General features: G+C 42.2%; 1 protein-coding gene across 6 annotated transcripts in view; it reads left to right on the forward strand.

Annotated features, from left to right (window-relative positions):
* Ppa2 (inorganic pyrophosphatase 2) overlaps nucleotides 1-14,033 on the forward strand; it is an 81,741-nt gene that overhangs the window by 15,353 nt on the left and 52,355 nt on the right. For 3 of the 6 annotated variants that reach the window (XM_076575014.1, XM_076575013.1, XM_076575018.1), the window contains exons 4-6: nucleotides 1,309-1,470; nucleotides 5,439-5,492; nucleotides 11,519-11,638. In XM_076575014.1, coding sequence (XP_076431129.1) covers nucleotides 1,309-1,470; nucleotides 5,439-5,492; nucleotides 11,519-11,638 — 336 coding nt within the window. The remainder of the gene's footprint in view (nucleotides 1-1,308; nucleotides 1,471-5,438; nucleotides 5,493-11,518; nucleotides 11,639-14,033) is intronic. The other 3 variants (XM_076575017.1, XM_076575016.1, XM_076575015.1) reach the window with 1 other exon arrangement.

Here is a 14,033-nt window from a genome sequence, read left to right on the forward strand (position 1 = left end):
TTTAAAATTTTATTCTGCATACGTGTGTATGTTTGTGCCTGTATGTGCGCATGCATGCAGGTAGATACTCGTGGAGGCCCAAAGAGGGTGCCAGATCCCATTCAGCTGGTGTTACAGAAGGTTGTGAGTCGTCTGGCTTGGGTGCTAGGAACCCCACGTGGGTCCTCAGCAAGCACTTTTAACCATATTCCTCCAGCCTCTTGAGTCACTCTTACACTGTCTGTTAATGACCTTGGGGATAGTTTGCATTTTTAAACTGCTTCTAATTTTTCCCCTGCAAGACCTTCATGTAAATTCTGATGTTTTTCTTCTAACATCTCTTTAAGACATCTGGGGCAGTATCACCATTTAACCTTTTTTATTGTGTTAAAATATTCATAGCATAAAATTTATTATTTTATCCTTTTCTAACATGTAAGTGTGCTCTTTCCCACTGAGCCATCTTTCCTGTCCCAGTTTATTTCATTTTTTAGATCAAAACACAGAATATAGCTTTAGAGTCTGTTTTAGAATTAAGGCACAGCAGTCGTTTGGAAGTAGAAAAACAAGTTTGAGTAGCTATATATGTTACCACTTAGGACCAAAACATTTCATGGACTCTTTGCCCATCTCTTGCTCCAGGAGACAATTTTCCCTGCCACCCTTTGCCTCTGTAGTCTTATTCCGATAGCTGAAATTATTGACCCCAGCCTTTAAGTACGCTTTCACACATAGCTATGGAGGCTGTTAAATTCCTATACCGTTGCCCGCCCTCCATATTCTGTTTTCCTGAAGCAGTTGTTGGGTAGCCACGGATCATCTCCACTGGAACCCCCTGCAGCGCTTGTTGGAAATTTAGATTCTGGACCCTTTTGTGTCTCTACTGATCAGAATCTCTGCTCGATGGGGTCTGGTTAGTCTGTGTTTTAGTAAGTACGGTTCCAGTGTAATAAAGCACCACTGCTCTGCATGGGAGGTGGCACGCGAGGCTTTACAGTTTCCAGAGACCTGGCGTTTTTGTCTGAAGTAGTCTTTTTAATGGGAAAAAATATATTCCAAGTTCTGAGTGTCAGATTAAAACTTAATTCTTGTAACATGGATTATGTGTTGGGGACTGATTTATATTTATCTATTATCTTATTTCCCCCCCCCCCCCGAGGGGAAAAATAAAAAGAAAAGGAATAAAGGAGGGGTTAGATTTCCCTGCCATATTTCTGATTTGAAATATGTATCTTTGATTTTCTGATAAATGCTGATAGGCAATTGTTGGCTTATTACGAATGTTAATCTTAGGAAAATAAGACTGATACTGGCTTTGATAAATTACAGTCAGAGCACACTGCAGCTGGCGAGGAGAAGGGCGAGGTAGCAGGAGCCCCTGATCATCAAGTGCAAATGGTGACTGAGACTGTGGCTTGCAGCCTCCAGTTTCAAACCTGTTCCTCATCTGCTGCTCTTTTGGCCCATTTCAGATCTGTGCAAGTGGCTTTGGTAGGTAACTTAGCCTGAGAGACCAGCTCCCAGAACTGCTCCAGGGTAGCAAAAAGAAATGCCAGCAGAGTAGCGGGGTTTAGAAAAAAATTTGTATCTATCTAAAGGTCTTTAGGAAAAAACTCACACATTCTGAAGGTAACTTTATTACTGCATTGTGAAGACATTCTTCTCTTTAAATCTGTTGCCACACGACTACGTTCTCCACACATCTTTATACACAGTTTCACCTCTTTTCACACACATTTCTCTTTACCCACATCTCTATCCTACACAGCTCTCTTCTATACACACTTCTTCTCTCTACCCTGCTGCATTTCTTCATTCGTAGCTTACATTTCTCATCTGCATCACTCACATTCACTCACTCTTTCATTTCCTCATTCTCTCACTCTTTCACTCTTTTCTACACACGCGTTTCTGCCCTATGTACACATCTCTCTCCTGCACAGCCATATATTTCTATATACAGTTTCATCTCTTTTCTCGACAGCTTCATCTTCCTTGTCTCCACACGGTTACAAGTCTCCACACATTCTCTCTCTCCACATTCAGTTACACCTCCCTTTCAGCACACACACCTCTCAACAACCAAACTCTGGACAATTCTAAGTTACATATACAGGGCCCGACCCATTCTCATAGCACATGATCGGTCACACAGTGTCTCTCAGGCTAGGGAGGTTGTGCTGACCAGGCATGGTGAGTAAAGTAGGCACGAAGCCAGAGAGTGACATTGAAATTTAGGATTAAACAATAAACAGTTAGTTGGCTGAACCTTGAGGCTAGGAGTAGGTATAGAAAGTCAGTTACTGCAGGGAGTTTATGTCTTAATGCTATCAGCCTGACTTTGGTTCAGCAAACAGACATCTGGAAACCTGCCCTTGAGCACTTCATCTCCCGGGGCAACTAGTCTATTTTGAATTTGTTCTGAAGTCTTAGCTAAATGTGTAAAAGGATGTCTTTGTGACTGAGACTATAATTACTTTCCTATGTCGGTTATGAAAAGTATCCTAGTATTATTTCTATTCATCAGAATTACACAGCTAAAGCAGAAGTCATCTTTCTGACCATCCACAGCTACATGTGTGCCCAAAGATGGAATATTTACATGAGATGAACACACAAGCAGTGGGGAAACACCCATAGCAGTTTTTAGAGAAGAAATGGAGTGGCACAGATTCAAAGTCAGTGACCCCCACAGCCTTTGCCAAGTGGGGCTCCCCACCAGAGAGTTATTTGCCTGATGGGTCTACCCGTTGGATACTAGCTGTCACCTATTGTATACTCCCATGGCCACTGGTAAAGCCATTGCTACCAGCAGCCCTCAGCAGGTAAATGTCATTGTACAACTGCTAGCCAGCATGGCCCCTCCCTCCTCTGGCATCACCTTGTTTTCATCCACCAGTGTTGGTTCTCTTACAGCCAGGCTTTCAAAGACGAATACATTGTGTAAACATCTGCCATATACTTAGGGGTTTCTCTTTAATAGCTTTTCAGACATATTTAACCAGGTACAAGGGTCCCTCATGAAAGAGCATAGGAAATGAAACAGAACAGCAGGGCTGTGTGAGGTGAGACCGTAGGTGTGAGGTGGCGTTCTCATCCTCGTTTACCTCATCAGGGGCCCGCACTCCTACCTTTCAAAACATTGTCTTCTCAAGACAACTTTAATAAAAAACCATGGCTGCTAAGTGGCATTCTTTGAATTAATAGCACCTGTGTTTCACCAAGGAAGTCCTAGACTGTGTGTGAGCAGTGCTTTAAGCCAGCTTGGACTTGATATTCAATTCCTCAGAGAGCTTTTAAATTAGCAATTCCCTCGCTTCACCCTAGACCGGTTGAATTGAAAAGGTAGGCAGTGGGGCCCTAAGGAATCTTTCTGTGTTTTGCTTTTATGGGTGTGTTTGCTAAAGCTCACCCAGTGATTTTTATATGTGTGGGGGGAGATAAATTAAATTTTTACTTTCCTAATAATCTGTGTTAAAAGACTATATTTTTGTTTGTTTTCATTGTAGCTAGGTACTTTTTTTAAAAACACAATCAAAATGAATAATGAAATGTGTAATTCAAGCTCTAATTTTCTTTTTTACTTTTGTTAATTTTTGAGATTATAGTTACACTTCTCCCTTCCTTTTCCTTCCTCCAAACCCTCCCTTATACCCATCCTCACTCTAATTCAAATGGCCTCTTCTTTCATTAATTGCTATTGTATACATCTATGTATATGTATATACATGTATATTTCTAAATATAACCTCTTCCGTCCATATAATGTTACTTGTATGTTTTCAGGGCTGACCACTTGGCACTGGACAACTAATTGATGTGCTCTTCCCTGTGGAGGGCCACCTTTCCTCTTCCCAGCTTTCCTCAGTTGGTGGGTTGACTGTAGTTCGTTATAAAGGGTTGAGGCCTTGTCTCCCTTCCCCTCCCCCCAGCCACTTTACTGTATTCATTGGTGTAGTTCTTGTGCAGCTCACATTTGTTGGTGACACTTTCTGTGTGTTCTGACATCACTAGGAGACACCCATCTCACAGCAAGCTCCCCCTCCCCACCCCTGCTCTGTCTTCTGTAGCAGGCCCAACCCTTCCCTGTGGGAGTGTCTTGTAGATGGACACATCTACAAAGCTTTAATTTTTTTGTTGTTAGATTCACTAGATACACAAATTGCTTTCAGTTAACTACAAACGTTTCTAAATGATCAGCTAACAGTTGAAGACTGATCACAGGCCTGGGCCATGCTGTGAATAGTGCCATTTTAAACCATTGCTTCCCCATGACCATGATTCATTATTGACGTAAACATAGTTAACATAAACATCCTTGCCTTTTTGTAAGCCACCTTTAAATGTTAAGACTTCCCCTTTGTGAGGCAAGCTGTGGGAATATTTACCCACCTCTGACTTCGTGTCTCCTTTGAGTTAAGCATTCTACAAAGTATAGAAGCGAGAAAAAGGAGCCCAGGTCCTTTTGTGGTGGTCAGGAATCTGACCTTGTTTTAGAAAGGCATGTCTAACCTCCTTGTAAACTTTCTGACTGCCTATAGTGACATCTTTGACTTTATACTATGATTGTAACATGGATACAAATATTCTTTTATCATTTTCAACATTTTTGACTACTTAATTTTCTATGTGTATTTGTGTTCCCTTAAAATTACATAACAAATAGCCCGGTGTTGGTGGTGGCATGGCAGTGGTGGCACACACCTTTAATCCCAGCACTCAGGAGGCAGAGCCAGGCGGATCTCTGTGAGTTCAAGGCCAGCCTGGTCTACAGAGCAAGATCCAGGACAGGCACCAAAACTACACAGAGAAACCCTGTCTTGAACAAAAACAAAACAAAACAAAAAGAAAAAAAAGAAAAAACATTACATAACGGTATTTTAACCACATGGCCATGAGTAGAGCAGAAGTGGTCTATTGGACTATTTTAGCTGGAAAATAAATATCAAAACTCATCCTGCAGGTGTGGTGGTGCATGCCTTTAATTCTAGTACTCAGATGGCAGAGGCAGGTAGACCTCTGTCTAAGGCCAGCTTGGATAGCAAGTTCTAGCCTAGCCAGAGTTACATGCTAAGACTCTGCCTCAAAACAAGTAAAGGAAAGATAACTCGTCTCCTGACTCCCAGTATTGTCAGTGCCCTGCCTGCCAGATGTTCAGGGCCCTTTCATGCTTCCAGATGTTCAGTGCCCTTTCATGCTATGCAGCAGTGGTCAGATGCATGGTGCCTCTGAGTGTTAGTGGCCTCTAACTGTAAGAAGGGGTTTATGGCATGGGTAGATAGAGAAGGTAGACACTAAACATTTTATGTGTGGGATGGAAACTTGTGCTATTCTTTTATTAGAGGCTGTACTGATTTTCATTTAGTGTATAGTCCCCCAATGCCAAATGAAAAAAAATAAAAGGTGAATAAAAATGTTAATGTTCTGTTGTTTTGTTTTTTTTTGTTTTTTAACTGCAGAATTTGTTTAATATGGTTGTGGAAATACCTCGGTGGACAAATGCCAAAATGGAGGTACAGATATATTCTATTAACATAAAGTTGAAATGCTAACTTAATAATATAAAAGCATCTTTTCTATCTACTTGGCATATTTGGAGGAGGGATGACAGACTTCTTTCTCCATGTAGGAGATGATTTAAAATATTCTTGTGAACTTCGACCTTAATTTCAAGAAGAAAATGGTTTGAACTGCATATTAACTTTAAAGAATGTTTCCCCATTTTTTAGGCATGCATTTATGTAATTTTCCTTGCCCTTTCCTTGACACGATGGCGAACACTTTCAAGTTTGATTCAGAGTCTGCTCTGTATTTAGTGTCTGGTGCTGATGGCGGTTTCGGTTTCTGGGGATTTAGTCCTTTAGAGTTTTCCATTGCCTGGGAACAGTATCTTCTCCCGAGTCTGTGGATCTTATCTAAGAGCGCCTACTTTTGCCCTTGTTAAGTCTTTTAAAAAAAACTTTATTTTAATCTTTTCCATGACACACAGAGCTGTCGAGACTCCCTCTTGGCTTGGCATGGCTTGCTCTCTTCTTTCATCCGATGCGCCCTTTACAGTTTCGAGTGAATTCTCAAGTGGGGTACTTTGTCTCTTTACTTCACGTTTAGTTTGTTGATTTTATAGCAGATTTTTTTGGTCCTCTTTCAATATTAATGTGAACACGTTTGATAGAAAAAAGAACTTTAAAATGAGGTCACTGGACAAAGATCTGAGCTTGACTTTAAACAATAATTACTATAAGTGAGCAATATGTATGTGTAGAGTCCAAATTTGACTTATGAATATGACATGAAAATTAAGTCAAGTTAACATACAATCTGCAATCTCTGGTGAGGTCATTTTAAAGGTTTATTCTCTTAGCAGTTTTGAAATGTGTAATACACTGGTAACTGTGTTCGCTGCCTTGCCTAACAGGTCTCAAAACACAACGTGGCACACTGTTCTCATTGAAAATTGTTACACTCTGACCATTGTCACCACTTTGTTCTGCTTTTTAAAATCTAGATTTGTTATTTTAATTCATTTAATTATTCACTGTGACTTAGAAAACATAAACATGATGCCATGTTATGCTTTCATAGATAGATATATAATGTTTGAATCCTGTTAAACTCATCTGTCTGTAAACATACATAATTTCCGCAGTGAACACTTTTCAAGTCCTTTCTCGGTTTGAAATGCACCCTATTGTTTGCAGTTGTGCCCACACTGTGCAGATGGCACCAGAGCCTCTCGCTCTTCTGCCCACGGCTCAAGCTTCCCCATCCTTTTGGGCCTTTGGGAATCACTGTTTGGCTCTCAAGCTCTCGGAGATCAACCATGGCGCCCATTTTTGTTTTTGTTTTTGTCCATTCATCTGTTGGTGGACCCTGTTCCCATACCTTGACTGTTATGAACAGTGAGGTGCCGTCAGATGCCAAGGTAGCACACCGACATCCTTTCCTTTGGCTGTGTGTTTGGAGTGGAACTGCGTGCAGTTTCAGCTCTGTTTTCCGTCCCCCAGATAACCTCTGTGTTCCATGATGGCTGTACTAATTTCTGTTCTCTCCACAGTGTGGACTTTCCTTCTCTGCATCTTTACCAGCACTTAGTACCTATCGTCTTTCTGATAATAGTCTTTCTTACTAGAGTGAGGTGAACCGTCATTGTGGTACTTTGCTGTTGTATTCAACATTTATGAGTGTATGTGTAAATGGCAGGGTTGGTTCTGCCCCTCTCTTGTATAATATTGGAGGAACCAGCCTCAATATTATACATCCCAGGGGCTCAGGAGAGAGAACTACTGACGGCAAGGACTATTTTCTGTAAATTGAATCTCAGCACACTGAGCTCTTAGTCCATTCACTTTTTCTTTATTCTTCCCCCCTTTTCCCTCCCTTTACAGTTATATATCCCCCAGAAATCACAATCCTCCCCTCCACCCAGGAAACCCAGCCTGAACTTCCTCAGGCAGTGATTGTCCATTATCAGGATCAAATGGAGGGTTGATAAGAATTACAAAGAGGGGCTCTAGTTGTTAATTACCATTTGTGACCCAAAGGGGAAGTGACTAATGAACTAACTAAAGGCTAAATATGGGTAATATCTAAGAAGAGGGATCTTACGTGCACAACTATAATCTTAAATGTGTTTGGTAAAAGATGTTAAAAATCTATGAGTTGCTGGTCAATGGGAGAAAATAAAACTATCTTCTTTTTTCCTGTGGCTCCTATCTGTTCAGGCTGTCTGCCGTTTTTCTGCAGGGTGGGGAAAAGTGTGCTCAGTCTCTAGGCAACCTGTGTATAGCTAGATGCCTCTGGTGATAGCTAAAGGGAGATCTGGAACTGGAGGTAAGGTTTGGGAAAGGAGGAAGTTAAGCTTAATTAGCACATCCACCAGGCCTTTTCAAACAGGTGGCCTGGATGCTTAAGTCTGTTCTTAGAGAGTACAGAGGTATCTCTGATAAGGTACTTTCCTCCATCCGGTGATGGACCTGGCTGGATGCTATCAATAATGATAATTACAGGGAGGCTTGAACTGGGAGTTCTGGCTGAGCATAACTGTTAGCACAGAAGGTTATCTAAATATTCCTAGAAGTGGTTAGGTAAGTAATTAGAGATCTATAAAGTTAGTAAGGCTGTAAGAAAGGAGGGGTCTGAGCTAAATTGTGTAAAGCTATTACTTAATGTCTACCTGACTTGGGCGGTGTCTCCTTGTGGAATTTACCTTAAGTCAGGAGACTCGCCTGTGGGCTGTTATTACTGTTAATCTTCGGAAATTGGGTGACCACCTGGGCGATGTCTCCTTTAGTCCTTGAAAGTGGCTAGGGGAGATATCTGATTCCAGAGAAAGCCTTTCCTGAGGCTGTTCTCAAAATGCCTGGAGTGTGTATGTCCAGAGAGTGATCAGTCCACACTGTTAGCTCTTCTTAGGGAAAAGTCAATTGGGAAAACTATGAAGGCACACATGATTTTCATAACAGAATACAGCTGATATATAACAAGCCAAGTAACACCAAAAACTCCTTGGGATTTGGCTTCCTCTGGAGGAATTCCCTGATCCCTCCAGGTAGTGACTTTGCCATAACCAGCTGAGTTCTTATGATATATTCCTGCGGCCCGCAGCACCCCTCCACCATGTGATGTACCTGGTACTCAGACTCAGGCCTTGACATCAAATGCGTTTGCTGCCTGAGCCATCTTGCTGGCCCCCTCATTATTGTTTTGACTGGACTATTACTGATAGAGATATTGACTATTTTTTTTCTTACTCTCATTGACCATTTGTGTATCTTCTTGAGAAATAAGTCTACTGCCCATTTTTTAATTGTAGTTTTTTTGTTTGTTTGCTTTGTTTTTCTATTTAGCTATTTAGTTTTTTGTGTATATATATATATATATATATGTTTTTCAAGACAGGGTTTCTCTGTATATTTTGGCTTTTAAGCCCTTGTCAGATGTATGATTTGAAATATATTTTTCCCATGATGTATATTGTAATTTTTTAAAACTCTCTGGCTCTTTGGAGGGTCTACCACCCAGCTCCCAAATAATCATACAGAGATGTATTCTTTCTTATGAATGCTTGACTTGTTGGCTTGTTTCTAGCCAACTTTTCTTAACAAGTTATCTTGTCTACCTTTTGCCTCTGGGCTTTTCTCTTTCTTTATTCTATATACCTTTCTTTCCTTCTTACTCTGTGGCTGGCTGTGTAGCTGGGTGGCTGGCCCCTGATGGTCCCCTCTCCTTCTCCTTTTCTTGCTCCTCCCTTTTCTTTTTCTCCTCTATTTATTCTCTCTGCCTGCCAGCCCCGCCTACCCTTTCTCCTTTCTGGCTATTGGCCATTCAGCTCTTTCTTAGACCAGTTAGGTGTGTTAGACAGGCAAAGTAACACAGCTTCACAGAGTTAAACAAATGCAACATAAAAGAATGCAACACAGCTTTGCATCACTGAACAAATGTTCCACAGCACAAACGAATGTAACACACCTTCAACTGATAGTCCACAACAGTATATTGTGTCTGTCGTTTCCCTTGCTGTCCAGAAGCTTTTTAATTGGATGCAATCCCATTTGTCTCTTTTTACTTTTATTGCCTGTGATTTTGTGGTCAGATCCCAAAAGCTGTTGTCTATACCAGTTTGTCCTTTTCTCCTGACAATGGTGGCAGCGTTACAGCTTCTGCCTTATATTTCAGGAATCCATTCTCAGTTGGTTCTTCCACACATGTTTATGCAGTTTTCCCAGGACAGTGTCTTAAAGAGCGAATTCTTTTCCTGTTGTGTGTTGATGGCCCCTCTGCTGAAAATCACTTGTGTTTGGTCTCACCTGTCTGTGTTCAAGTTTGACTTTTGCAAATTCCACCTGACTTTATTACTGTGGCTTTGGAGTGTGGTTAGGAATCGGTAATGTGGTGCTTTTTCTTTTTGTTCATAATTGCCGTGGCTTTTTAGGGTGTGTGTGTGTGTGTGTGTGTGTGTGTGTGTGTGTGTGTGTGTGTGTTTCCATGGAAACTTCAAGGTTTGCTCTTCCTATTTCTGTTCTGTTTAAATGACTTCGGAGCTTCACTATGGATTGCGGTGACCCTGAATCATGCTCCTTCAATCTAACACTGGATGTCTTTCCCTTTGTCTCGGGTTGTTTTCATCATCAGCTTATAGTTTTCAGTAGGAACAAATCTTGCTCCTCCTCTGTTAAATTTATTCCCAAGTGCTCTGAGTTTTATTGTTGTTTTGCTGTAAATAGGATAGTCTCTTGATTTCTGCTTTGAACAGTTCATTGGTAGTATATAGAAATGCTCAGGGGGGGTCTGTGTCAATTTTATATCCTGCAAATTTACCACATTCATTTGGTAGTGTTCTCTCTCTCTCTCTCTCTCTCTCTCTCTCTCTCTCTCTCTCTCTCTCTCTCTCTCTCTCTGTGTGTGTGTGTGTGTGACCTTAAGTGCTTTCTTCATTATATTTTGTATTGTCAGTAAACAGTGACGATTTTAGTCCTTCTTTTCCTGTTTGGATGCTTTTTATTTCCCTTGCCTAACTACTCTGGCCAGGACTTCCAACACTATGCTGAATCAAAGTGGCAAGACAGAAATCTTTGACTCATGTCAGGTCTACCCAAAAAGCTTTCTGTCTCATTTGTCTGAGTGTGCATGTGTGCATTTGTGTGCGTGCGAGTGCATGCATGTATGCATGCATACATGCATGTCCGTGCTTAGGTGTCGGTGTGCAGGAGCTTCAGAGGCCAGAGAGGGTGTTAGGTGTGCTTCTCTACCACTCTCCATTTGGTCCGCCAAGGCAGTGTCTCTCAGAACCTATAGCTTGTGTCTCCTCTACACTGGGAGTCAACAGTGGTCCTCCTGTCTCTCCCAAGCCCAGAGCTGGGTTCTCAGTGTTTGCAGAGATCCTGGCTTGTTACCTGTGTTAGCATCTGAACTCTGGTTCATGTGATTGCAGAGCAAGCTCCTTAATCTTGAGGCCCTCTCTCTAGATGCTCGCCATCTAGAGACACATCTTTGAGTTAACTATAATACCATAATGTTGGCAGTGAAAGCCCCAAGGTTAGCAACAACAACAACAACAACAACAATAAAAATATTGATTAACTTTTACCCCTTTATCTTTTTATTCATCTTACTGTTTTTGTTAGAAACGATGCAGTATATAAATAATTTGAGCCTAGATATATAATTGGGTGTCTTCTTTCCAGACGATTTTTCTCACATGGTACTTGTTAATTGGTAATAAGAATTGACCTGCCGGGCGGTGGTGCTACACACCATTAATCCCAGCACTCAGGAGGCAGAGGCAGGTGGATCTCTGTGAGTTTGAGGCCAGTCTGGTCTTCAGAGCAAATTCCAGGACAACCAGGACTGTTATGTAGAGAAACCTTGTCTTGGAAAACCAAAACAAAACAAAAACCGAAGAGCTGCCTGCGCTCACTTGAAAGCACCTTCGACCATTAGGTTGGGGTGTGGATATCTGGTCATACTGTGGTAGATTTAAAATCTGTTCATTGTATACAGGGCTAATTGTTTCGCCCCCTCTTCCTTGTGATCTGCCTAGATTTCCACCGAGGAGCCACTGAATCCCATTAAACAAGATGAAAAGAATGGAAAGTTGCGCTATATACCAAATATCTTCCCACACAAGGGCTATATATGGAATTACGGAGCCTTCCCTCAGGTAACATTCCTGTTATAATGGTAAACTTTTATGCCTTCTAAAGGAATCACCTTGTAAGTCCTGTGAACTTCCTGAATTTAAATTAGCTCCTTGAACGTACCAGTTTCAGAGATTTGTAAACTTAAAATTTTTAATGTGCCACTCGATTGTATCAGTAAACTTGACTTCAAACCGTATGCACAATCATTCCTCAGGTTCTTGGAGGCAGGTGTGTGGAAGACTGACGGTTGACATTTGAACACATCTCTTTTCGTGGATTTAGCTGTTGTCAGTGACAAAGTCTCAGCAAATCTTTGTCTAGCCGTTCCTTGATGCTTTTATATACATTTCTCTATGGCAGGATGGGTTTTAATTTAATAAATCTAATTGAGTTACATTGCTTACGGAACTCACTGGTGTGAGTCTGGAATTGTGACTGGCTGAACAAGGAAGTCGAGGCCTGCGTGACGGCAAGTGCTCCTTCCTGCTGCGGAACCACGTTGCCATCCTTGCCCCTTCCTACTTACCTCAGTTTCCCCACTCTTGGAAGGAGCAACTCTTCCTGATTATTTAGTGAGTAAAACTCGGTGTGCCTGAGCCAAAGTCTGGGTTTTGGATCCCTAGAGAAGCATTTCTTCTTTATGATCATAAACCCCATTTGGCCATCAGCTGTGTGGAAATTTCATGTTTACAGTTTTATGTATTAATTTTTAATTACATGAAAAATTGACATGGGGGACTGTGCAGGAAAAGGACAGCTGAGAAAAGCAGGTCAGAGAAGCATTCAGATGAGAAGGAAGGGGAAATTGTTCTTTCTAGAGCAGTTTCCCTTTGATGTAGCCAGCCCACCCACGTGGATGCACTGTTGGTTAAAACGGGCACCCCTGAAATGACGGCTAGAAATGAGAGTGTGTGTCCAAGCCGTAAAGGCAGTTGTCTTGACGTCTTAGGTTTCTACGCAGCTGATTCTGTTGGACCTCACAGTGAAAGGTTAAAAACAGTTCCGTAGAGCTTGGGATTATGGGAGAGGAGGGTGTGTGGGTGAAAGGAGGGCCAGAGAAGCTGCTGATGAGAGGCAAAAACAGAGACAGGCGAAGTTGAGCAGTTGGGGAATAAACCAATATTCACCTGGAGCTCCTTCTTCAGGGTGCCATGCTGGGAGTCACAGGTGTGAAAGGGTAGAGAGGTGGGCGTGAGGCCCAGCAGAGTGATGGGTGACTGAGCGGGCAGGCACGAGAGCCTGGCTATCCTCACAGCAGCCCGTGACCTTGAACGAGGCCCTTTGTGCATCTGCCCCTCTCCATCTGTGAAGTGGCAAGCACGGACACAGACTGCACCTGGCTGGGCCGAGGGGCACGAGACCATTTTGTGAGACCGGCGTGTGATGGGCAGCACTGTCAGCAGCAGCAGTTATTGTAGCTAGAATTTTCCTGCCTTGCCCACAGTCAGGACAAATCTTTGTCACCCGCCAGTCCCACAGCTGCTCAGACCCAACCAAGTAAACACAGAGACTTATATTGCTTACAAACTGTATGGACGTGGCAGGCTTCTTGCTAACTGTTCTTATAGCTTAAATTAATCCATTTCCATAAATCTATACCTTGCCACGTGGCTGGTGGCTTACCGGTGTCTTCACATGCTGCTGGTCATGGCGGTGGCTGGCAGTGTCTCTCCGCCTCAGCCTTCTGCTTCCCAGAATTCTCCTCTCTCCTTGTCCCACCTACTTCCTGCCTGACCACTGGCCAATCAGTGTTTTATTTATTGACCAATCAGAGCAACAGATTTGACATACAGACCATCCCATAGCAAGTTATTTTTTATCTTGATGATTAATGCTTGGTACAGTGGTTCTCAACCTTCCCAAATCTGGGACCCTTTAGTACAGTTTCTCATGTTGTGGTGACCCCAAACATAACGTTATTTTTGTTGATACTTCATAGCTATAATTTTGCTACTGTTATGAATCGTAATGTAAATATTGTAGGAGGGAAGAGGTTTGTCAAAGGGGCAGGACCCACAGGTTGAGAACCATGGGATTAGAGCCCTTGACAACTAAGTCACTGGTTACAGTGTAGCACAACTCTCACTGATTCTATTTATTTTATTAAAAATAACAACAAAGCAAAGCTGGCCATGGTAGTCCATACCTGTAATCTCACCATTTAGGAGGCTGAGGCGAGAGGGTTATTTATTGCCAGTTGGAAGCTGGATTAGGTTACATAGAGTAAGGCTCAGTCTCAACCTACACCCACTCCCCACCCCACCCCCGTTAAAATTAGTAAAGGAACCAAATGCGGATCTACTAATGAGAACGGAAGGGGTGTGAGGTGATGACTGAAAACGAAAGGACCTGCTGTGGTTTTCTCTTTAAAGAACAGGTGCGTTTTTGTGCTGCTCTGGGTGTGTGTGAACTGCC

Source organism: Peromyscus maniculatus, chromosome 6, assembly GCF_049852395.1.
Source record: "Peromyscus maniculatus bairdii isolate BWxNUB_F1_BW_parent chromosome 6, HU_Pman_BW_mat_3.1, whole genome shotgun sequence".
Lineage (NCBI taxonomy): Eukaryota > Metazoa > Chordata > Mammalia > Rodentia > Cricetidae > Peromyscus > Peromyscus maniculatus.